General features: G+C 36.0%; 1 protein-coding gene across 7 annotated transcripts in view; it reads left to right on the top strand.

The window, feature by feature from the left end:
• Positions 1–24,753, top strand: part of LOC124359773 (paired box protein Pax-5) — a 181,550-nt gene that overhangs the window by 130,706 nt on the left and 26,091 nt on the right. For all 7 annotated transcript variants that reach the window (XM_046812790.1, XM_046812788.1, XM_046812789.1 and 4 more), the window contains one exon: positions 4,757–4,954. In XM_046812790.1, the coding sequence (XP_046668746.1) occupies positions 4,757–4,954 (198 nt within the window). The remainder of the gene's footprint in view (positions 1–4,756; positions 4,955–24,753) is intronic.

Genomic DNA, 24,753 nt, shown 5'->3' with positions numbered 1-24,753 from the left:
TATTATTAATAAAGCTCATATAATTACCTGGTCGTACTACATTATATTACTTTTAACCTGAGTTTTACGTATTTGTAACCTAAACCGGATAGCGTGTGGTCTCCCTCCATTTAACAATCGTAAATCACGAGATATAAACTGGTTTAGCTATAATTTTATTTTACGCGGATGCGAATGATTTTTCAACACGTTCGGTAATTTTAAGTTATTATATAAAAATTCAATTTTCGGATTAGGTCACAACGATTGATTTAATGATCCTCAATAATTGGACTTTCTTCTTATTATTTTAGTTTTTGTTGAAACTGATTCGTTTTTTGCGGCGATCTCACGACAGTTGGCAATAATGCAGTGCCGCCGGAAACGCAGTCAATAATTAACCATTCTACCGGAGGTTGTCGTCCACTAAACCATTGCTTTGACGGCTTTCACTTTTTACGTAAAACATGTGCCGCCGCGGCGACCCGGTGCTGTGGTTGTCCGTACTTGTCCGTCGCTGCCGACGTAACGGTCTGGTGGCAATGACGCGATTATCCTTCATGGGGTGTGAAACTGATTGTTGTGTTGTTTCCTGAAATAGTTACTCATTCACTCGATCTATTTACTAACTACTGACGTTTTGGCAACGGATTTCAGACTTGGTGAAGGAGTCTTTATTTTCAATAACCTCACCTCACCTTTCAAGTATTTTTAACCAGTCATACAGGATTTCTACAAAAGTAACTCAGCTTTCACCCGTTTACAGAATCCTCACAACTCATTAGGAATGTTGCTACGATAGGATACATTTCAACAAATCTGAGAGCCGGTGTCCGAGTGGTAGGCAGGTATGAATCTTTTGACAGTTGCACTTTTATATTATCAGTTTTGTCAACCTTATACTGTATCGTCATTCTATTTAATAAGATCTTTGCACGGGGCAGTTACCCATAAGGACGGAGAGAATAGGGCTAAAAGAAATAGGGCTAATGTCCTCTCCTTAAAAATAAAAAAATCTAAACATTCATATTGTTTAGGCCTAACCATAAATTGTAGGAATTTTAAGGAATATTGAAATGCTCTTTGCCGAATGGTTTATAAACTTTCCAACAAAAGCAAACTTTTCTGCAGTCTTATGAGATGAATATCACCGATTTCACTGTGCCTATTTCACCACATCTAGATCACAATTTAAAAAAACGTCGATATCTGTCCTGCAATCGACGCATATCTGAAAAGTTTTCAAAGAGTCTAAGGCTTGCAGAAGTTGGAGAAAATAATTTAGAGTTCAGTGCTATTTTTACCAAGTTATGTTACTCAAAATCAATAAATGTATAAAACGTAAGATATAAGTATACAACTTCATTCTTTATCTTTATTAAAAGCTTATTTCACCGTAAATTTAATTTTGAAGTAGCATTAACACTAGTTTAATAACTAAAATATTGATTAGAACAAATGCTTAAATAGACTTAAATATTTTTTTTAATAAACAAGGTTAAATAGCTCTTATATGTTTTATGCAATGAGCAGACCATTAGATCTTTCAAAATGTGATTGTTTAGGTTTCGGACTTAAAAAGCAATACCGCAAATCCCTTACGCAGACCAGATTACATTAATAAACGCGCACCAAACAAAACTTATTACCGAGAGGTTTTTGACTGTGCGCTTTAATAAAATCACTTTTCTCCCCGGCCCATTACGAGAAGCCGCCCCAACCCCCGGCGCGGCCGAGGCGGAAGCGTCGTACTCAACAGAGATCTAATAAAAATGGTTTTGAAAAGGGCGGCACAGCGGCGGCAGCGGCAGCAGTTTTCCGGAATACAATGACCACAAGTTGTGTTTTTTATGTATCCATCTTGTCGGCATTGTGAGGCGAGCGCATTAGTCATGAGCTACTGGGGCTTTTTGTCCGGCAAACTGGGCAGTGAGCAGCAGACATTTTAGTGCGGTAGAGATGCCAAGCAGTCCGTCGTAAACTACTGCTAATGCCGCTAGTAGTCAGTCGAGTGGCTTTTATTACTAATATTGAGCCTGAGTTGACAATGAGTGCAGTTTCTGTACTGATGTCATTCAGATATGTATAGTGTTCAGCATACATTCGTTGTTAAAATGTATTAGAACAATAGCACAGTAATATAGAAACTATTCATTTTCACAGTCTAGATTAAGTGCATCGCTAAATAAGCGAAATAGGTGGTGTCATTGTTTTTTTCATATATTTGTATCACTAGAAGACGGTCATTTAAGTTAAATATTTTGTTGCAAATTGTAACGTTTCAAAAAAATTGAACAATTTTTATGATTCAAGCTATTTTTGTTGTACCTGATCTGAAATCGTTATAAAAGTAGCTAGCTAAGATTTATCATGGCATTTCATCAAAGTGGTAAAAACACTATCAAAGCGTCAAGATTGGGTTTGATCTACTCATGATAAGATTAGTGACATTTTATGATAGAATCCAGTACAAAGCTGTAATAAAATTGTTTATTGGGTTTGATCTACTCATGATAAGATTAGTGACATTTTATGATAGAATCCAGTACAAAGCTGTAATAAAATTGTTGATTGGGTTTGATCTACTCATGATAAGATTAGTGACATTTTATGATAGAATCCAGTACAAAGCTGTAATAAAATTGTTGATTGGGTTTGATCTACTCATGATAAGATTAGTGACATTTTATGATAGAATCCAGTACAAAGCTGTAATAAAATTGTTTATTGGGTTTGATCTACTCATGATAAGATTAGTGACATTTTATGATAGAATCCAGTACAAAGCTGTAATAAAATTGTTGATTGGGTTTGATCTACTCATGATAAGATTAGTGACATTTTATGATAGAATCCAGTACAAAGCTGTAATAAAATTGTTGATTGGGTTTGATCTACTCATGATAAGATTAGTGACATTTTATGATAGAATCCAGTACAAAGCTGTAATAAAATTGTTTATTGGGTTTGATCTACTCATGATAAGATTAGTGACATTTTATGATAGAATCCAGTACAAAGCTGTAATAAAATTGTTGATTGGGTTTGATCTACTCATGATAAGATTAGTGACATTTTATGATAGAATCCAGTACAAAGCTGTAATAAAATTGTTGATTGGGTTTGATCTACTCATGATAAGATTAGTGACATTTTATGATAGAATCCAGTACAAAGCTGTAATAAAATTGTTTATTGGGTTTGATCAAGTTGATATCTGATAAGATTAGTGACATTTTTATGATAGAATCCAGTACAAAGCTGTAAGATTGGGTTTGATCTACTCATGATAAGATTAGTGACATTTTATGATAGAATCCAGTACAAAGCTGTAATAAAAATTGTTTATTGGGTTTGATCTACTCATGATAAGATTAGTGACATTTTATGATAGAATCCAGTACAAAGCTGTAATAAAATTGTTGATTGGGGTTTGATGATCTACTCATGATAAGATTAGTGACATTTTATGATAGAATCCAGTACAAAGCTGTAATAAAATTGTTGATTGGGTTTGATCTAAAGTTATGACTATATTAGCACAATATTCACGATAGCAATCTGATGAAAGTTGTAACATGACTATCAAATGGTCATGATTGTATTTGATCTAGTTTTGATAAGTTTAGTGAAATGTTTATGATAGCATCCAATCAAAACTTTTATATAACTTTAAATAGTAATGATTGTATTTAATCTGAAGTCATGATTAGTGAAATGTCATGATAGTGTATGATTAAAGTTGTAATATGGTTATCAAATGGTAATGATTGCGTTCGATCTGAAGTCATAGTAAGAGTTTTTTTAAATTATGAATGGATCTGATCAAAACTTCAATAAAGGTCTAATATTAGTGAAATGTTATTATTATATCCGGTCCTGAATTTGTTCTCTGAATCTTGACATTTATTCTTATAGACAAAGGCTCTTACTACTTGTTATGAATGATATGTCCCTCATGACAGAAAAGATACACTTTACGAATGCTGAATTTTACTTGACATGGCAAGATAGAAAAACATAAAGCTGTGCTCATGTTATTACATTTTGAATAAGATTTTCTCTGCTAATGAATGCCTTAAAAGGAATGTAAAATGGAATTGTCCACATTCACCGAGCCATGCCTCAGGTAACGAGAGAGATATGCCGCATATTCCAGCAGGGATCAAACCTTTCATATTCATGTGTGGTACCGCGCCACCCCCATTAGTGCAGGCTACAAAGGCTCATTTACATGAGACTCTTTCTTATATGAGCAATAAATCTCCGATTTTTGCGATGTTTATGTTGGTCCCACTGTTCTCTGTTGGCCGGAAGGAAGTCCCTTTTGTCTTTTGTCCTTGGGGTATGCAAAAATGCGGCCAGTGCCCGGATTTAAATTCATTATCATATGTGGGGACCGGAAGTTCAACTGCTCCGCCCGACATAATACCGCTAATCCTGGCCGAATCTGTGAGACTAATTATGGCACTCTTTTGTATTGGCTTCCATTGTGTTTACAGGCAATTCGTATTGTCGGGCATTTGAGGAATCCACTTATCTGACAAAATTAGTGAATCAATATTGGTGGTGGTATCTAATAACGATGATGAGTTACATTCTTGGCTTATAAAAATATCGCGTAACTCTCTGTTTTATGCGATGGTAGTTCTCAATATCTTCCTCTGAATATTCACCTCTGCTTTGGATATCCTCCTCCTTCCAGAGAGGTTATTTATGGACAATCTTGAAAAGGTTTCTTCTCATCGTCTATTGACATTTCCACCCTATTTTGTAGATATTACGAGACTGGGAGCTTCAAGGCGGGAGTGATAGGAGGCAGCAAGCCCAAGGTAGCGACCGCTCCCGTGGTGGACGCCATCGCTAACTACAAGCGAGAGAACCCCACCATGTTCGCCTGGGAGATCCGGGATAGACTGCTAGCCGAGGGCATCTGCAGCCAAGACAACGTCCCTTCCGTGTCCTCTATCAACAGGTACAGTAGACGTACCTATTATACTCACTGCTCTTCGTGGTGATCTCTTTCAATATTGTAGATAGTAACATGAATTGTTTCAAACCAGACCGTACTTACATCCATATGGAGATTGTGTGGTGAAAATGTTGTTCTGTAAAGACAGCTCTGATTAGTGATGCGTAGCATCTTTAGATTTTTAATCCATTAATACTCTAGTAATTGCCTAATTTGATAATCCTCAGTTTTTAATTTTGCTTATTACTTTCAAGAGTACATAATACATTGTGAAACTGTACCACAAAATTTAATTCCATTTTAATTAATGTGTTTCAGGTTGGGTTGAATTTTTGAAATTAGTAGTTTTGTACAAATCTTAATTTTAGTTGGGAGAGAAAATATATTTTTTAATCTAACAATGTAATTAAACGAATATTTGTAATTGTACATGGGTTCTTTGAATGTATAGACTAAGTTATCTTATTGCAAACGTGTTCGTAATTACGTCATCCCTCTTTCTTAATTTTCTTACATTTTCAATTTTATTATGCGTGTTTTTACTGTCCAGTTTTGTGTACTAGTTCCTTTTTCAAGGTTGATGGTTGTGACCCTATTGTTTTGAAAATGAATCTTTAATTTCGGTTTTTAATATTACATATCAAATAAATAAACGTACTACGTTTTGTATCAATTAATTTCTCACACTCTGTGTGTATATCTTTTTACTTGCTTTATACGTTGTCTGATTGTCCTAATTATATTTTAAGTTGGACTTCTACTCAACGGAACTTTTAGTGGTATCTCTTAAACAATTTACAAGGTTGTAAGTCCTCGAGGGGGCGATCGACCGCCAGCGATAAGACAGTGTCGATCCGCACAATCTGACGCTGCAGGAGGGGGAGGGGGTGCAGACATATTGGGGTGGAATCAATCACAAAGCAAGATGGCTGGGGTGCAATTAATCCCCCGTATTGGCTCTAATGGAAGCGAAGTGTGCTGTCTCGCTCTCGAGGGAACCGAGCTAACCGTCATACCTCCGCTGGCACTGGTGTACCGCGCCCTTTGTCTTCATCTCACCCTACACATACAGTAACCCCGCTTGTGTCATACCTCTACACATTATATAAGGTAGAAGTACGCCACACCACGTGTCGCCTAACAAGCTTCGCTGAGTTCCATACAAATGTATACTTTGTAACTCGACTAAGTTTGACATGTATATGGCTAGCAAGTTGAGAGACCTACAATCATACATACAGAAAATAAATTGACACAAAAGTTACGTTCAACCGAATTTCATGGTTAGACATGCACACATAGAACTTATTCTTGTCTGTGTAGAAATAAAGTTTCATGCAAAATTAAATTTAACAGATGAAATTTTTGTTGAGATATCTTAGCACATAGTACATTTACATTTTTGTCCATTAAGCTATGTGTCATAGCAGTGTTCAATAAAAGTTTCGATGAACTATGGATAGTATTACAACGCAGGAGTGCTCTGAAATCAAATTGTATCACCGAGTTTTAATTTTGCCTTTCCACTCTATTATTTCCGTTTAACTCTTTGAATAAAAATTTCACACGTTCAAATCACATTTGATTGTATCCATTTGGTGTAAAAATTTATTTACTCTACTATTTTCTCGTTTCCGTCGTGGTTACCCATAAGGCCAGTTTAAAAATGTTCCCTAACTTTCAGCCAAGCCCTAGAGTGACAAGCACCATCATCGAACTCAGAGTTGATTATGAAGTAGTGAAGCTCCATGTAAAATTTCAAGTCAATAGGTCAGTTCGTGTTCGAGAGATCGTACGGACAGACAGGCAGACGTAGCTGAAATGTTATCACCCTTTCGAGCTTCGCTAAAGCCCATCCAATAATATAAAGTTAACTATATGTGGTATTAATATTTGGTAAATAGACAGTCACTTTGTTTCTTCGATTGGTTCATCGGTGATGTTCACTGGTGGATGTATTTCTTACGGGCAATATGTATATAACCCTGTCAACCGCTCCATACACAACTTGCACAAGTGACATTAGGCGAACCAGAATTCTCTGGCGTAAACAGAAACACAGAGGCACGCAGATTGTCAAAAGACGCCATAAGTTTCCTTAAACATTCGCATATCATCCCTAAGTAGCCTTCGGCTGACTGTACACAATGTTTTACATTGTTAAACCACTAGTAACTTACTTTTTTAATTGTTTCTTAACTCCATTATTTCCTAATACAAAATTTGTTAGAATTCTTCATTCAAACAACAAATAAATTCTTGTGCTACCTTCATTCGGCATGCCCTAAATATTAAAACATGATGACTTTTTGAAACATTTAAAGAAAATCTGTGTTTGTATGTGAAATGTTATAATGTTTGCATATTGCATGTGTAAAATTTCGGTTAGATTACCAGTACGACCAGTCAAAATACAATCAAGATAAGTAATATTTTCTTGTCGTTCTATTGTTCAAAACACTAACAAAAATATACATATAAAAACACTCATATAATATACTATTGTGAGTTTGACTAGAACTAAAATAACAACAAAACTCAGCCCTTTTACATTTTTTTAACGAAAATTACTCGTGAATGTATTAATAATTGTATGAGTTTACTGTCATCGCATTTTTGGGATAATAATTAATATTTTAAATTTAAAATTATACTCTTTTACGTTTAATTGTATTATAAGATTGACAAAGGGTATTTGATATAAAAGGTAATGTAATGCAAGATACAACACAATACTTCAGACTGATTGAAGTAATAAAAGTGATGTTTTCGAAGTTGATCAGATTGTCAGTTGAAGATAAACCTACTTAGAAGTATATGCTAGTTGAATAACAGAAACAGAAACTTCAAAAGGTTCATTAAAATTTGGGATCAAAACCATGAAAACAGTTTTGAAATAATGTAATTTAAATGGCAATGCAACACTCAAAGACCCAGTTTTTTTAATGTTCACAATGGAACCTTATGTAGCTCCCTCTATTTTGCAGACCGTTAGTGAAAATGTATCTGTTCGTAAGCGAGAGGGTTTTATTCGGAAATATTTACTGCAACATTACAGGCGATAAACCTGGCACCGAACCGATCGGAGTTCGAGCACAAGGCCGATCAACAAAGGCTGGGGAATCGATAGCGGTACAAAAACGCATCATAAACATGAGGAGAACACGGTAGCAGAACAACCACCCTACAGCACAAAATGGCGGCAGCGCTCCTTGCCCCTTGCACTTACATCCAGTCACACTTTTTCCGGTGAAACATTCAAGTTCCCCCACCTCTAATTAAGTGGCTGAACTTCTAATGCATCCATGTTATTATTTTTTTCTCGACAATTCGTTAATGTGTACCCGTTCATACGTCCAAATTAATTTTGGTGAAAATAAATTACTTTTATCTAATAAACTACCCGAACGCATGTTTCATAATGTGTGATACAATACGTCAATAAGTGCTCTGACAATCAATAAAATTTAGTGATATATTTTTATTTTATTAATTTACTGCCGTTCTAATACAAAGTTATTAAACTATAATTTCAAATAAACCTTTGAGCGTTTGGTCAGCTATAAAACTTCAATGCTGTTTGTTACATGAATTCACTGTACCAGCATACAGGGACTAATGTTCAAATTATATATTGATTCAACGATTAAAAAATGCAATTAATGTTAAAAATTACAAATTTCTTATAATACGAGTATTATAAAAGTACCAGTAATTAATTCTTGAATACTTTTAATTTCTCACTGCTGTGTCCACGTTTCATGGGTATTCCATTTTAATTTTTTGGCATGTAGTATAAGTATAAGCAGGATAATAAATTATTATTATTTCAGGAAAATCTATAAATCAGATTTACATCCAATTAGTATATATTGTAGGACCTATTAATGTTCTGCGTATTTCCACCTTTTTACTCTACATAGTTCAACAAAAGTTTTGAAATTACACATTAACCGCTTTCCCCATGCAATCATTTTTTAATATTTTTACGCATTTTCTTTGAGCATTTTATTCCTCACTTCCTTTTCTTAAATTCATATCCTATCAATCCCATAAATCCGTAACACGCAATTTTCTCAATGTTGGGATGACATAATTTCCATTAGCCTTATATACCTCTATATAATGATTTCCAGCTCTGTTTAATTTCTGCATACAGAAGAGAGAATGCAGACAATCTACGAATGGAGTACATATATAACTATTCTTGATTGACATACCGGTATACTCGTATAACCACATTATCGGGAATGTTCAATTCTGATCTAAACTCTCACTTTTTTGTACACAGTACGATAGCAGTCAGGTAATATTTTAAAGCCTACACACAACTTTGTATTATTTCGACGTAAAATTAATTAAGTTTAGATCGCAGGACCTACGCAAGTTGCCGTAATTTCAAAGTGAGCGGAACATGCCGGCGAGGAGTCGATTAGACGACGATAGGAGCAAAGTTGGAGGCGATGTTATGTCGCGCCTTGCCGCAGTAAGGAACACAAGGCAAGAGTTGAAGTTGTGGATTAGAATGAAGCGGTTGAGCGGATGAGAGAACTGGACCGGAACTTGAGAGGCCGGAAGCTTGTGATCTTATTGCCACTGCCTCCAGCTCTTGAGCGCACCACGGCCTCCGCGATATAGTCGTGATATATGGCCCAGTAGTATGTTATTGTGCCGGCAAATGTGGGGAGAATAAATAAGAGAATATCTGTTAAAACACTTCTCTTTTCCACGTCGCGGTTCGTTTCTGACCCCCTTCTCCCCACGGCTGTTTTGAGAAAGTGTTCAGCAATTTGATTTAAAAGGAACGCAATCAAACCTAAATATGGCCAACGATTTGTTTGTCTTTTAAAAGCAAATATATCACGTGTTGTCCAGACCGAGCTTGTAGAATTTACTTTTTATCATTATTGTTTACTACTGTGAGTCTTCTTTTGTTATTTTAATACAAATTACCAAACAATCATAAGTTATTGAATTCTTTACAAATATATAAGTGCATTTTGAAAAAAAAATAACTGAGTTAAATTAACATTACAAATACTGAATATTTATTCCAATTATCTTCAGAGTACAATTTTGATTTACGAAAACTGATTTTACTGTGTGATAAACGTAAAACAAACCTTGGTTATTAAGCTAACGGTGATTGCAGATTAACAATAGTTAGGTTTCCCTATTCAGATGTATGAACTTTCTTAAAATGACAAAAAAGAAGTGAAAGCGAACAACTAAAATTACAGGAGACAGTTCACATAATAATTATTGTAGCCGTTATAATTAGCTATCCATTTTATATATATAAACTAATATTACGCGTTATTGCAGAATAGCGTTTTATAACAATGGTTGCAAAGCTTTGCAATGTAATAGTGGTTTTTATCACTTGGAACAAAAGTGGTTCAGTGTGAAATCGTGTTTACAAGTGAGTTGTAACTTATTGCTACGATTAAACACTGAAAGTTACTTTTGTTCAGTGTAATAACAGTTTTTTTTATCGTTTGAGAACAAAATTTTAACATCCTCGTTTTATTTGATTTTTATTGCATAACAACTCAATATAGTTGTACTGACAAGTTCACGCTTTAAAAACCAGTTATTATATTCTTGTACTGAAACAATAACACAGTTTGAGTTTAGCTCACTGAAAACAACTCAAATTGAGCGACAGCTGATTTTTCAGATCCCTGTTATAATGTAACAAAAAACAATCACTTCATGGACTAAATCAAGTATATAATTGTCCTCCTTCGTAGACTAATGGTTATAGTCCCGGCTCTCTAACTGAGAGATCACGGGTTCAAATCCCGGGGAGGGCCAATCATGTATACACACGAAACAGTGTGTGTACTTTGAAAGTAAACCAGTGAACATCGAAGCCGACATAGCTAAAGCTGAGGCTTAAAAGAGAAGAAAAAATTTTATAAAATATCAGCTGTTATTTGCGCAGTACGGTAAAATAAGATAATTTTAAACAGTTTCAGTAGTTACTAGTTAAATTTGTATATATGCTACAAGTAAAATCGTTGATAAACATTTCCCAAATTGAGTTCAGTAGACTTTGACTTTAATACACTGTTACACTATTAAACATTGTTCAAACATCTTATTTATAAACGTTTCCTCTCGGCAAAGGTATCTTCTTCAATTACGTCGAACGCTCCACAAATCTGCAGGTTCGTGTCACACTTGTAATCGACATCAGCGCCTCTCTGGACGACTCCATTAATCAACCGTTCTCGTCCGAGCGGACTGAGGCACCCCGGGGATCATTCGATTATGTCGCATTGTCAACAGGCCTAAAATTGAGTGTCGAGCAGATGTAAGTAGGACCAACAAGCAATGTGGTGGAAGTAACATGCCGTCTGTTGCGTTTTACCCTCGGCCTTCTTCCCTCCCTAGCTCGCTTTGACTGGCGAGAATCATTCTGGGAGTCGGATTTAATATAGGAATCGCTCATTACGACTATTTGGAGCCTGTGTGCTGTCTACTACTGTACTACACCACTTGTCAATATCAATCATAGCCCCCGCACACGAGAATGAATGATTGTTGGACATAACCAAAGTGTTATAGTTTCTACTTTACACCTAAACTTGAATGGGTCGATTGATCAGTCCACGATCAATACCGCAATCTTCTTTAGATGAATAAATAAGTGTTGCCTTCGTTATCTGGAAATAAAATATTCTTGCAAAAATAAGAAATAAGAAAGTTTGTTTGAATAAAAAAACAGTTAATTTCAGTTTTTAATATGATATCAAACTTTGTCTCATTGATTTACAGTGTGCTAAAAATTCAGAGTTGTATGAATTATATCATTTTATAGTGAGTAAATGTAAATCACTGCTTATTTTATATGCTTACAATGTTATCAAATGCATTTTTGGAATAATGGATTTCTATTGTTTTAGAAAAATTAATTTAAATATAATTCTTATTGTTCTTCTTCGTGCCTCTATGGCGAAAGCGAGCGTGAGATTTGTTTATGTTCGAGAAGAAGCGACCAGGTGCCGAAAAACGGACGAAAATTATCCCAAATTCTCATGTCAAATCAGGATTTTACGTAAGCTATTTTGAACCAACACTTATTTTCTACTTATATAATACTGTTGACTCCTTGTTTTACTTCAGCATATAATTAAAAATATGCAACCGTTGCAAATTGTGATATTTTATTTGTTCACGGCCTCATTGTCAAAAACTTTAACAAACCATCTTGCACTTCATTACAGACGTGCCATGATAATTGTAAAATCAAGACTTAAAATATTCCCTGTATCGTTAATTTCCATTTGTGAGAAATAAGTTGACGTAATCAAGGAGTAACTTTAGTGTAAGCACGTTTTTTGCCAAACGGAGGAATCGTCTTTGCTGACGCTCAGCCTATAAAATATAATACACAAGCAAATCATCATTGATGTAACGTAAATTTTAAACATCGTAATCTCCCCATGCCTTCCCCGTTACAACACAAGGTCTGCTGTTGGGTACACTTACAAGTTTTGTTAATCTCCAAATTCATCAACTAATTTAACAATTTCATACACCAATGACTCCTTATTAGCAATAGGGGTCTTTACATTTAAATAGGTCAGTGTGTAATGGTGACTATTATGATAATGCGGTGTTCAGAGTTCTCGGGTCGCGCGGGGGTGACAGTCTGACTGATTGTAGAACACCGCTCAACAGATGTTCCAACCCTTGCCTCACATACCCGAGCCCGGGCTGACACATTATAGCTCTGTTTTACCATCTGAATGGCAGTTCCGCGCCATATAACAGTCTAAATGTCTGGGGATACGGATTGTCCTTCGGTCATTGCGCTTTTCATAGTCAATGCTCCCATGTTTAGATTTACTGGGTTATTGTCGGCGGCGGGGGCGCGACCGTCTCCACTCACTCCAGCTACTCGTTCGAGTACAATCTCACTCGCCTATTCGGTGAGTCTTTATCACTGATTTTGTTTTTCTTATATGTTTCTAAGAAACTTTACGATATAAATAGTGTTTAAGTAACTAAAATAATATACATAACACAGATCTCGTAACTTACATCCACTACCTATTTACCTCGTATATTTTACGTATATCTCCTCCTTTTCTTTCTTCAATATATTTGACCTTTCTCAATGAAGTTTTTGTCACATCTAGAATATAATCTTGTAATATTTCCTGCATACACCGTCTTAAATATTTTGTGAAAAATACTATATCACTCTATTCTTATCTTTAAATGAATTTTCGATTTGTTGAAAATGATTTGAATTATTATGTACTTTAAACAATAGAGGTACAACAAATGTTTTTAAATTGTCATTCTTTTAAAAGCCAGTTCCGAATTTTGGCAGCTTTTAAAGCATACTGAAAGATGATTTTGTCTTGGAATATACAAGTAGAAATAGATGGTATATACTAGACAAACTTTCTTGCCGGTGACCGTAATAGTTTTTATCAGTATCACCTATTAGTATCGACCTTGTACTATATCGACTCTCCACAATTCTGTTGATAAGATATTCGTACTCGCCAGTGGCCTACGAGGACGGGCAGAATAAGGCAAAAAGGAGATCGGCCTCTCCTGAATAAAAACAAGAAATTGTATGCAGCAAAGGACACTCGATGGTCTGGATAGAAGAAAAGGTGAATTTGGTTGGGCGATATGCAAAGTATAGATGTTATTCCTAAATCAAAAATGACATAAGAAAAATCTGTTTTGTTGAATTGTTGCAACATACCCGATACTCTTATTTCAAAACTCTAATCCTTCCTAATCTGTTTAAAGTGCAAACTGTCACTGAAATCTGATACTGCTCTCTGCAGATGGACCAAGGAAATGCTAGAATAATTGGCTGATACGGCATGTAGGGGAGACAAGCAAAGGCTGTACTCCTGGACAACAGTGGCGTTAGCCTAACTTGATCAAGGGGCGGAGGGAGGTTTGGGAGGGGGGCAACAACCCTTCGTTACCCATAGGCCATGTGTCCAGACATCAAACACCCACCCTTACACTATACTGCTCTGCTGTAGGACATTTCATCAATATTTAGCGGTATATTGTCGATTTACACACACTAATGGCGGTAGTTCGCTCTCTGATCTGTTATTCATCACGCCTTCTGTCATTATTGTCCCAGTACCCAATATTGCACCCTTTATTTTTTGTTCAATAATTTTTGATCCTGTATAATAAAATGAGGTGCAGTTGAAAAATAAATGGCATATATATTGAGCCAAAATAACGGGATATTGATTCAATACCGCCTACCTTTCGCATAATCCATCTAAAATAACAAAAAACCCATAACTGATCTTCACCGAAGGAAAAGCTGTGACTCTATGACCGATACATCACGGATTCGATTCCCGAGGAGGTTAACATTTTGTTTTCACGCTACTAGTGTAGAACACTCCTTTAAAAATCCTGTTGTAGCACGTTAAAACAGCCACACAATGATACCATTTAAATTTTAAAATAATCTATCTGAAAAACATCAGATTATAAACTAATTTTGAGATAACATATCATGGATGTGAACCTGTCCTGGATTAACAAATGAATATTTATCCTTGTAATGTTTTTTAATAGAAAATATTTATATTTTTTAGATTGTAAACTATTTATACTTTTTTGTAGGACGTCCTTTTAAAACACTTATAGTACTACTAAATAAGTATGAACTACATATTTATCCCAAAATAAATGTACTATGAATTTGTAAACGGATTCCCGCATAACGGATTGATTTCACCTTCACATTTCTCACAAAGGCCGTGTAACCAGCGGCTGCTAACTACTCTTAAGTGTTACAGTATGACTTGATATATTTTTATGCCATGGTGGAAACGAGGTACTTTATTTTTGTAACATATTATTTGCGTAATAACAATGGTTTTCTACTATAAGTGTGATCAAAAAACAACATTGCTAGAGCAACCTGCACCAAAATACTACGAAGACTTTTGATGCGACGTTGCCATATCTCCGTTGACCACTGGCCGGCTATGAAGTAGCTTCGGCCACTACTGTCTGTTCCATGTTGTCTGCAAAACATATAAAAAACCTTATTTTACTGTAACAACTCGTAATCTTTGTTTATTGCAATAGGTGATGGGATTATTTCATTCACGTAAAACTGTCATCAGTTTCGGACGCGGGGTGTAGAGGGTGGATTCAGATGCACCATCCACCGTTGAACTATTTTGATGCGGGATGCTCTAATAATTTGTTCCACTATGGTATTGTAGGCAGCAGAGTTATTCAAGAAACCGAAGAGAGTGTCAAACCATTTTAAGGTAAACAATCATATTTTCACAAACTCTATCAATATTTCACTCTTAATTCTTTCTTCGATATAATGAACGTTATGGGAGTAATTGATTTAAAACCGCGTTATAACGATTTAGAAATCAGATTACATTCCGTGCGACGGAGTACATTTGGCGACAAGCATTGCCGTCGTTTCCTTAGAAAGCGTAGTAAATTAATACCCCACAATGCCAAACTGCGGGGTTCAAGGTAGAATACCAGTACTTTTCTCTGCCTCTAGATCTCGAGGGCGATCGCTTCAGATGGATAGACAGCGAGGTGGACGCGGGACACCATCGCATCACACTAATCTCGGCCATACCCTGAAAGCCCAGGAACCAGTACGGTGCTGGTGTGAGGTGGATGCGAAAAATCACATTAATCTCTGCCAGATCATGGTAGCCCAGTAGCCTCGTGCGGTGCTGGTGTGAGAAGAAGGTGAAACATCACGCTAATCTCTGCCATATCCTGGTAGCCCAGTAGCCTTGCGCGGTGCTGGTGTGAGGTGGAGGCGAAACATCGCACTAATCTCTGCTATATCCTGGTATCCCAGTAGCCTCGCGCGGTGCTGGTGTGAGGTGGAGGCGAAAAAATCACATTAATCTCTGCCAGATCATGGTAGCCCAGTAGCCTCGTGCGGTGCTGGTGTGAGAAGAAGGTGAAACATCACGCTAATCTCTGCCATATCCTGGTAGCCCAGTAGCCTTGCGCGGTGCTGGTGTGAGGTGGAGGCGAAACATCGCACTAATCTCTGCTATATCCTGGTATCCCAGTAGCCTCGCGCGGTGCTGGTGTGAGGTGGAGGCGAAACATCGCACTAATCTCTGCTATATCCTGGTATCCCAGTAGCCTCGCGCGGTGCTGGTGTGAGGTGGAGGCGAAACATCGCACTAATCTCATTGCGGTCTACCCTGTAATCCGCGGCTGGGGGACATGCTAATGTCTGCCCCTCCCTCTCACGCAGTTATATCTCATTTCCACCGTTAAAACAAACATTTGCGTCGTGGTTTCACTAATTCCCCTTCGTTCAGGTCCCAAATAATTGAACCTTTACCCTTTATGGATGAATATTGGTTACGAACTTTTATATCTGTGTACAATAATGGATTATTATCGGACTCTAAATTTATTCTATACATTTATGTAGTGTCAGGTTATACTTTAGAACTTTAATTTTATAATTATCTTTAAAAATGATTAAAACATCAGGTTCCCGATGTTAAAACCATTGTTTGATACATTCTTATAATTTAATCTTTTAATTGAATAAATTGTTAATTATCTTCTCATTTAAATACAGATCACAGCATATACTACATAGTTAAAAATACTATATACTAGTATACACTCTCATATCTATGAATGAGTTAATTACCATCCTAATGTCTCATACGTTTATAACAAGAACTTTGTTTACAAATATTGTATGCCTCCAACTCCAAAATTTTGTATTCTGAGTTGTGAAGCAAATAAAAGCGTCAGATTTGACTCACAAAACATGCGGGATGTCTTATAGCACACACATTTTACCTGAACAACTCATTACTCCATACAATGTAAGTTATCATCAGTGACATAAACTTATCATGCAATCTTCAATGAAACTTTGTTGAATTAAGTAATTACTAAAGGTATGTTTTGTGAATATTTAAGCGTTGTAGTGATTGCCAAACTCATCGCTAAATAAAATAAGTCTACAGATTGATTAATAGTTTATTGTTTTAGTGTATTATATTATAATACATTGAGTTAAAAAAAAACTCGTTTTCATCATATTTGGAAATTCGCTCGTATTATAGTAGAGTGATGTATAGTATGTTAGCCACAGAGAGTAATACTGTACCTAAACAATTGCATATGAAATGCTCAATATCTTGCATTAAAATTACATATATTGCATACTGTTTCATTAACTATATTTTAAGTACAAAAACAATTTTTGTTTTAGACTTTGTTTTTTTTTCAACATTACGATGTCGTATTTTACTCAAATTTCTGTTGTGTTGTTAAACACCTTTGTTGTTTGAACCATTTTAACAACTCAAAAACACGAGTTAAAATATATTTTGTGTTCCAATTGAAAGAACAAATTGCAGTCTGGCCAAGGATTCCGAAACCAAAAGGCGCGGCTCAGCGTAATACCGGCAAGCGGGAATCCCGACACATTTCATTGGTCGAGTGAAGAGCTCTTGAGGGTCTTAACATATTGGGATAATTATTTTAGCATGGAAGAGCCTCAATTGGCCACTAACGAGATTGTGAGGGGTCGCTTTTGAGTGCTCTATTGGATATTATCTCAGCGGGGGTTGTTTGTGCCCGGGGCCACGGCAGCGGCGGTGGAGCTGCGCCGCCACTTCCGGCTAATGCCTGTTAAAACATACTCCCAGACGACGTGCTGTACATCATGCACCCCACTGCAATTTGTTACCGCTCGATTGTCCTTACTGGGGTGCCTTATTGCCTTTGGATTATGATGTGGTTTATGTACTCGACTTGTAATGTCTCAAGGTTTTCTTATATTACAACTTCGTACAAAATATTGCATTTGTTTAATATAATGTAATTTTTTATACTTTAATTACATGTGGCATGCAAATGTACAGTTTATCTAAGAAATAAGTACCGTAGTTTGTTATGGAGAGCTCACTCACTAAATTCCCATAAACTACTATTAACTTATTGTTCTATCGATGAGTCAACCCTTTTAACTATATTAAAAACTGAGATGGTTACATTTCTTTATATGTTGTTCTTTTAGTTTATTCTAAATCCTAAAAATGTTATTAATGCCTTTCAGTTTAATTCTCAGATATCAGTTGTTTATGAAAACGTACTATTAAAATTGGATACCTGCCTTACTCAATACTGATATTGTAGTTTTAAAAATCTCTAAATATTGAGCATTTTATATTACCTTAGATTGGACTTTAAAGGCTAGTCCAAGACTTTAATTAGTTGTAAGTAAGTATAACGTTTAAATCCCATTTTCCTAATAACTATGGAAGGTAAAACACGCTAAAAACCTTAAAAAAGTAATAAATATTCTCTTTAGGAATCTCCACAAACCTGATCCTACAATCAGTCACATGTCGAAAATAAGAAAACTGGTATATTTTAGGATAAATTAGAGCATAAAAACTGTGCCAAATTTGAACGAAATCGATTTTAAATAATCTTAATATGACGTTTTTCATGCATTCAATATATAACGATTTCCTCACAATTCACTATTCTGAGCTCTGTGAACCACAAAGACGATCTCAGCAGGTTACTTTAATGTGCAAGTAACAAACACATATTTATTAAGGATCTGACAGATCCCTTCTTGACATATTGTCATTGTCCATCTGAGTGGTCACTTACTTGGCACATAGATTCCTCTTAGTCGAAGGTATAACTCTATTTATTTTGGGACCAATAGGTTAGCAAAGTTGGAAGTAACTCCATAACGAGTATTCTTGTTACGTTTCGTTACATGCTGTCCTTTGGGCCCTTCGATATTCCGTTTTATCGGTAGCTTGTCTCTATACAGATATGAAAGAAGCTCATGGTTTCTGACTTTAATTCGAAATAAACTAAAACATTTATACAAATTTAGTTTTATTTTGGCTGAGGATAAACAAGGCTTATTTCTCATTGGACTGGAAACATTTGTCTTTCTATCCGCAGAATATTGAGAACAAATTAAGCAATAAACTTTAAATGTTGCATGCTATAACGATTGCTGGTGATGGTGCATATTGTTCCTCTATGGGTTTTGACTGAACATAAGCAAAGGTTAACGCTCCAGATTTCAAGAGAACGATTTGAGGTATTTACGTTAGAGTTTCCAGAAAACTTAATTTCTACTTATTCAAAATCGGGTTTGATGAAATCGCGTCCCTCCAGGAGATCTCCTACAGTATATCCTTAGCGACGCTGTACGTAGAGAAGAAAGTGAAATGATACATCTTGAGTTCTGCTTCTGTGACAATAAACCATGGAAACTGCGAACCCACCAATACTGTAACCGCTACAGAACAAGACTCCACACTCTCGTTTATCCGCCCGAGCGAGCTGTTTCTATTTCAGCTTACCGACTCTCAAAACAGCAGATTCGAACAGTAATCGACGTTCGTAGTATCACATTATACGCAGCACGTGTACGCTTCTCGCGTCATTTGTCGCGGAGTGACGCACGCGCAGGCACCCACACGAGCGCACATCCAGCTTGCGACCCCCTGTCGCCCCATTCACTGTCCATCTGCCCTCGAGTCCATTATGTCGGGATAAAGGCTTCTCCAGGACAATACCGGCACATAAGTTACAAACAGTTTCATAAACTGCGGGGAGTGTCAGGCAGGTAGGATGGACCGGCACATTCTTGAGGCCTATTATACTGAGTTTACTTCCCCGAGTAGACGGGCGGGGAGTGTGAGAATTGGATGTTGATTGTGTGGATAAATACTGCAGAATGATCAACTACAACGGTCCGTCTGCGCGGGTCTCGTTAGTACAGTCGTATGTGCTAGCCCTGGAGATGTAGCCGTAGATAAGTACACCAAGACAATAGTGGACATGTAGTCCATAGTTTGTCTAATCTGATACTCTAGGCCGAACCCGTTTATCGCATCGCCTAAGCTCATAAATGTTCATATTAGTTATCTTATATATATATATATATATATATATATATATATATATATATATATATATATATATATATATATATATATATATTTATCCAAAAAGTAATTTATCTTCAAATAAATAAATGATCGCTCACCATAAAGAGTTTAAAATTTGTTTATACAATTTTTGTTTTATGCCATTATAATTAGTTTTGTGATTCTCTTATACCATTGCCGGAAATGTAATATATAATTATGTACTTATGTAAGTTTCCCAAAGTAATATTTTGCTTTCCCAGCGGCTCAAGAGTTCACAAAACAAGACACAGATATCAATAATAAACATAAGTTATAAATAAACGTGTGAGATAATACAAAATAACATGGAGTAATCAATCATAGTGCATTTCTCAATAAACTATATAATATCTAGCTATAATCCAGAACTATTATCGACCTATGCAGTTTGAATTTTCATGTCTGTATATTTTACATAAAAATCAACGCTTTATAAATTACATATACTAGTAAACATGCATTCTAATGGGTTGTTGAACGATATTTCAAAAGTGAGAGGATATTTAGTTCATGGTACAGCCATAGTTCTTAAGTAACGTGAGTTCTGCTAGCATCTGATAATACTCTGCTGACCAGCAATAAATTACAGATGTTTGATAAGTAAAACTGAATTATGCATTCCCATCCACGCAACAATACTGCGACAAGATAACATGAGATACGGTCAACCACGGGGAGAGTTCCGTTAGGCATTTGCCTACCTAATAACCGACCACTTTCATCGGTTGATATGTACCTTAGAGTTACGATCGCACAATTAGTCGTGATGTTTTCTAGCCATTATTTCTATGGTGGATGTAGAAAGCAGACTTGCGGACTGTTTCAAATCTTAAAACAACGTTTCGAGGATTGAAATCTATCCTCTTCGTCAGGTGAGAAGATAATTCGTACATCAAAGTCAGAATTCGTTGTGTGAAGTTTGTTATTGACGATGGAAGGTTTGAAAGGATCACAGGACGTTAACTTATCCTTTCAAAGTTAGAATGTTCAACAATGAACTGCTACTAAAAATGAAATAAAAGAAAATAATTAAGAAAATGGTTGAAACATACCCGTAACTACTCGGATTATAGATTTTTAGTGGCAGTCTATTGCTACATGTTCTAACTTTGATATTCTAATTATATTCTCACCTGACGATGAGGATAGATTTACATCCTGGAAACGTAGTGCTATACATTTTCATACATTTCACTTCCATCGTCGATAGCAAATTTTAAACAAAGAATTGTTTCAATTCATTGATAACTGATAAATAGAACACAAATTTGACTGCTTTTGTTAGCATGAATCACTAATAACGAGTGGTTATTACTTAATATAATGAGTGGTTTAGGTGAACGCAAATTGTCTTTGAATTCCGTTGAATGAATATCGTACTTCAAGATTATAGATGCCTCAAATTCTCAAGACTTATACAGACGTACACCACTTATGAATTATTAGTCTACATAGTTACAGATGTTCTATTACCTCAAAGAAAAGTAATGTTATATAAGACGCTGCGAGACTAAAAAGAGAAATGCCGTCTAGTTTTTTTTTTTTTTTTTTTTTTTTTTTTTTAATAAAAATTATATCCATGATAAGAAATGCCAAAAGAAAAAATATTTTCAGAGATAAACCAGGTAATAGTAATTTCCATTCAAAAGTATTCATTGGCTTTCAATATAGTTATTCACATTATTTTTAACCTATTCAAAGTGGGTCCATAAACTCCTCTTAACTTTAAATTAGAGTAATGAGTTTAAATTAAAAATAAAATACACTACGTTACGAGAATTGAAATCCGTCCACTTCTTCAGCTATAAAAAAATTTTATTATTTGTTTTTTGCGTGTGCCGAACGTTATACACGAAGTCTTTTCCACCTGAAGAAGTGGATGGATGAACCCATGAACCAGTGTTCTATTTTTTTAATATTTCGATGGCTAATGTCAGAAACCCTTTTATTTTTTCAAATTAACTACCACCAATAATAAACTTAAATCGAAGAATTAAGTGTCATTTATATTAATCAAGTAATGTATATATTTTAGTTAAGTACCAGTAAGTTACTCAGTCAAATAAAACTATTTAAAGAGTCATTTCTTGTATCACTGAACTATAGAAACTGTTTGGAAAAATCCTGTTACCTCACAAATCTTCCATTGTAAAAAAACCAACTTTGGAAAAAATATTTTACGTAGCTACGTTCGAATAATGTTACATAATATAATTCCACAATATTGAAGAACTACATTTCTGTCTGAAATCAAACCGCACAATCTTCAATGAATTTGCATAGATTTCATGGGAAGACGTAGGTATTTTTAAAATTACCATTATTTACGTATCTGAGTTTCAACAGTTTTATATTGTCATTTAACTTTTAAAATTCAACATCGATTGATTAAAACTTAGACTTTATTTCCTAAGTTATCCTATAAAATATTGTAAATCTAGTATTATACTTTGCAATTTCATTGCTGTAGCAATATGACCCAGTAACGTATGATAAACAGAGTTAACGGTCATCTTCAAATAAATCAGTGACCAGACAAATTTTGTGGTCAACCACGTTAGTAAACGGCCAAAAGAAACTTTCCCCCGGGCCACAGCGGGGCGTAAAGAATGAGATCTCTCGGCCAAGAAATATTCCCTCGATTTCGACAGGAAGATTTGGAGGGTAGCCGTGCTGGGCGGTGGGGGTGGGGGTGAGCGGGGCAGGGCTTGAATAATAGCAACTATTTATTTAAGAGGCGGTTAGCTGCCAGTGCGACGTCTTCCAACTTTTTCAAGTAGTTCGCCAACAAGAAAGATCGCACTGGGGGAACGGTCGTTTTGGGGAAAATACTGCGAGAGGGGCACGGAGAGGGACAAGTTTATGAAAACTGCTCCCGAGGGAGTCATGCACTTCTCTATGGCTCCCTAAGCGGGTGAAGCGAACTTTGGTTTTATTTCCATGTTTTAACTTTAAACTCGCCCCGCCCGCCCCGCACCGCCGTGCTGTATTACTGTTCAACCGGTCCAAACTTTTAAGTGGTTAACCGCTACAGACTTAAACATAAACCCTTAATGTTTTGTTCCCAGCCACCTGAGACTAGAGTGGTACTGAGACTTTAACAAGTGGGGAGAGGTGTTAAATAACTTTTAAATGTTAAAAATGCGTGTAATTGAGTTAAGGTGTATTGCCTTCTTCTAATGACTTTAAACGGAATCCTGTATTGGTCCTTTATTAACGCTGAGATATTAGCTGTGAATTATTTGAAAGAAATGCATAATCCTGTCACTTCAAATATAAGGACGAATATAAGTGCAAAATGTATAAAATTTCGATGAACATATTTGCTAGTGCAAACATATTTGATTGTGAATGTTACAGAAATTATTTTCTTTACAGTGTACTACAGAATTTTTCGGGTCAAAATAAACAAAGGAATATAATATAAAGTATATTACTGTTTTGCTCTGTGTACAGCGTGTCTGTGTTTGCGTTTGTAAAACATTTGTATGTAAATCTGATATTGTAATCAAATTTTAAAATTGAGTTTGTTCTTATCAGGACCTTTTTTAAGCTTATAAGACGTTATTTCAGGTTTCAGAAAGAACACGGGAGAGTAACGAATATTTATAAGAATAATACGTATATGGCTTAGATTTATATGGAAACGTTAAGTTTGCACCATTAAAATGACAAAGATTAGTGTAAGTTTTATAATAAACCTAATTTACTAAAAGTACGTTAAAATTAAAAAAAAGAAGTCCGTTGTTAATGGTTTTGTCGCCTTCTAATATTTGTTTCTGGTTTCTTTTTAATGTTAGTGAAGAATTTTTAAACACAATACTGAGTTTTTCGATGTTTATACTTTGTATATAGTCTACTTGGGAACATTACTGCAAAAATATGTACATGTATTGTCTTTAGAGGACCCCATTTTAATTTCGAGATCCAGTGAGCGTACTCCACAATCTGACATTTTTTGGCTTTTCTGCTCGTAATATTGTTTCTCAATCTATGAGAGTATTGCAAACAATTCAACCCCGGACTACTTGAAAGAGAGATGGGATAACATACTGGCTAAAGACAGTCTCAAAGAGAAACGGGGACCTGCAGTGGCCAGTGGCTGTCCGGACTGAGCAGTGGCCACCGTCATTATTGAAAATGGGCTAATGCATTTCTGAAAAATGGCAAATTTCACAGTTCCATAAATCAAGGCGGAGACACAAAAAGTTGCGGCGCTTTGATTAATGAAATGGTCTCCAGTGGGTGATACATGTTTAATAGAGAAGTAGCGAGCGAGCGCGCGCGCGCGTGTGCGGGGGACGTGCGTACGCCTGTCGGCCGCGTGCCGGAACCGAGGGTCGGACGAGACTCACATAATCCATTACGGCGTGGACATGTTTTTAATATGGGCGAAAATAAATATCGGGTTGCCCGATTGTCATTTAATTTCGGTCACGCTTAACCGGCACGTGAATGGGATGCACGCGCTTTGGTCGCCGCGGCCTCGGAGAAGGGGTTTGCATTTTTAATCAGGGCGGTTAATCATTTTAGCATAATTGAGATTCATTATAATGATTGAGAAATTACACCAACCTGCATCAGTTAAATACAGCTTGCCCTCGACCGACCGTGTCGGGGAACCGGGTATATACAGAGAACAGTGTTGGGAAGACACATATCGGTGGTTTATGAGCACTTGCCTTCCAGGCAGTTGTTCATTTCATCAACAGATTTGTCCAATCCTGTAAAAAAATTCCCAAACACCCAAGGCATCAAAAGTTTGTTTGAAACGCTTTATGATCAAATGCATTCTAAAGTGTTGACGAG

The sequence above is a fragment of the Homalodisca vitripennis genome, chromosome 4 (genome assembly GCF_021130785.1).
Source record: "Homalodisca vitripennis isolate AUS2020 chromosome 4, UT_GWSS_2.1, whole genome shotgun sequence".
NCBI lineage: Eukaryota > Metazoa > Arthropoda > Insecta > Hemiptera > Cicadellidae > Homalodisca > Homalodisca vitripennis.
The sequence above is the reverse complement of the archived record's forward strand: the minus strand, read 5'-3'. Positions and strand labels throughout refer to the sequence as shown.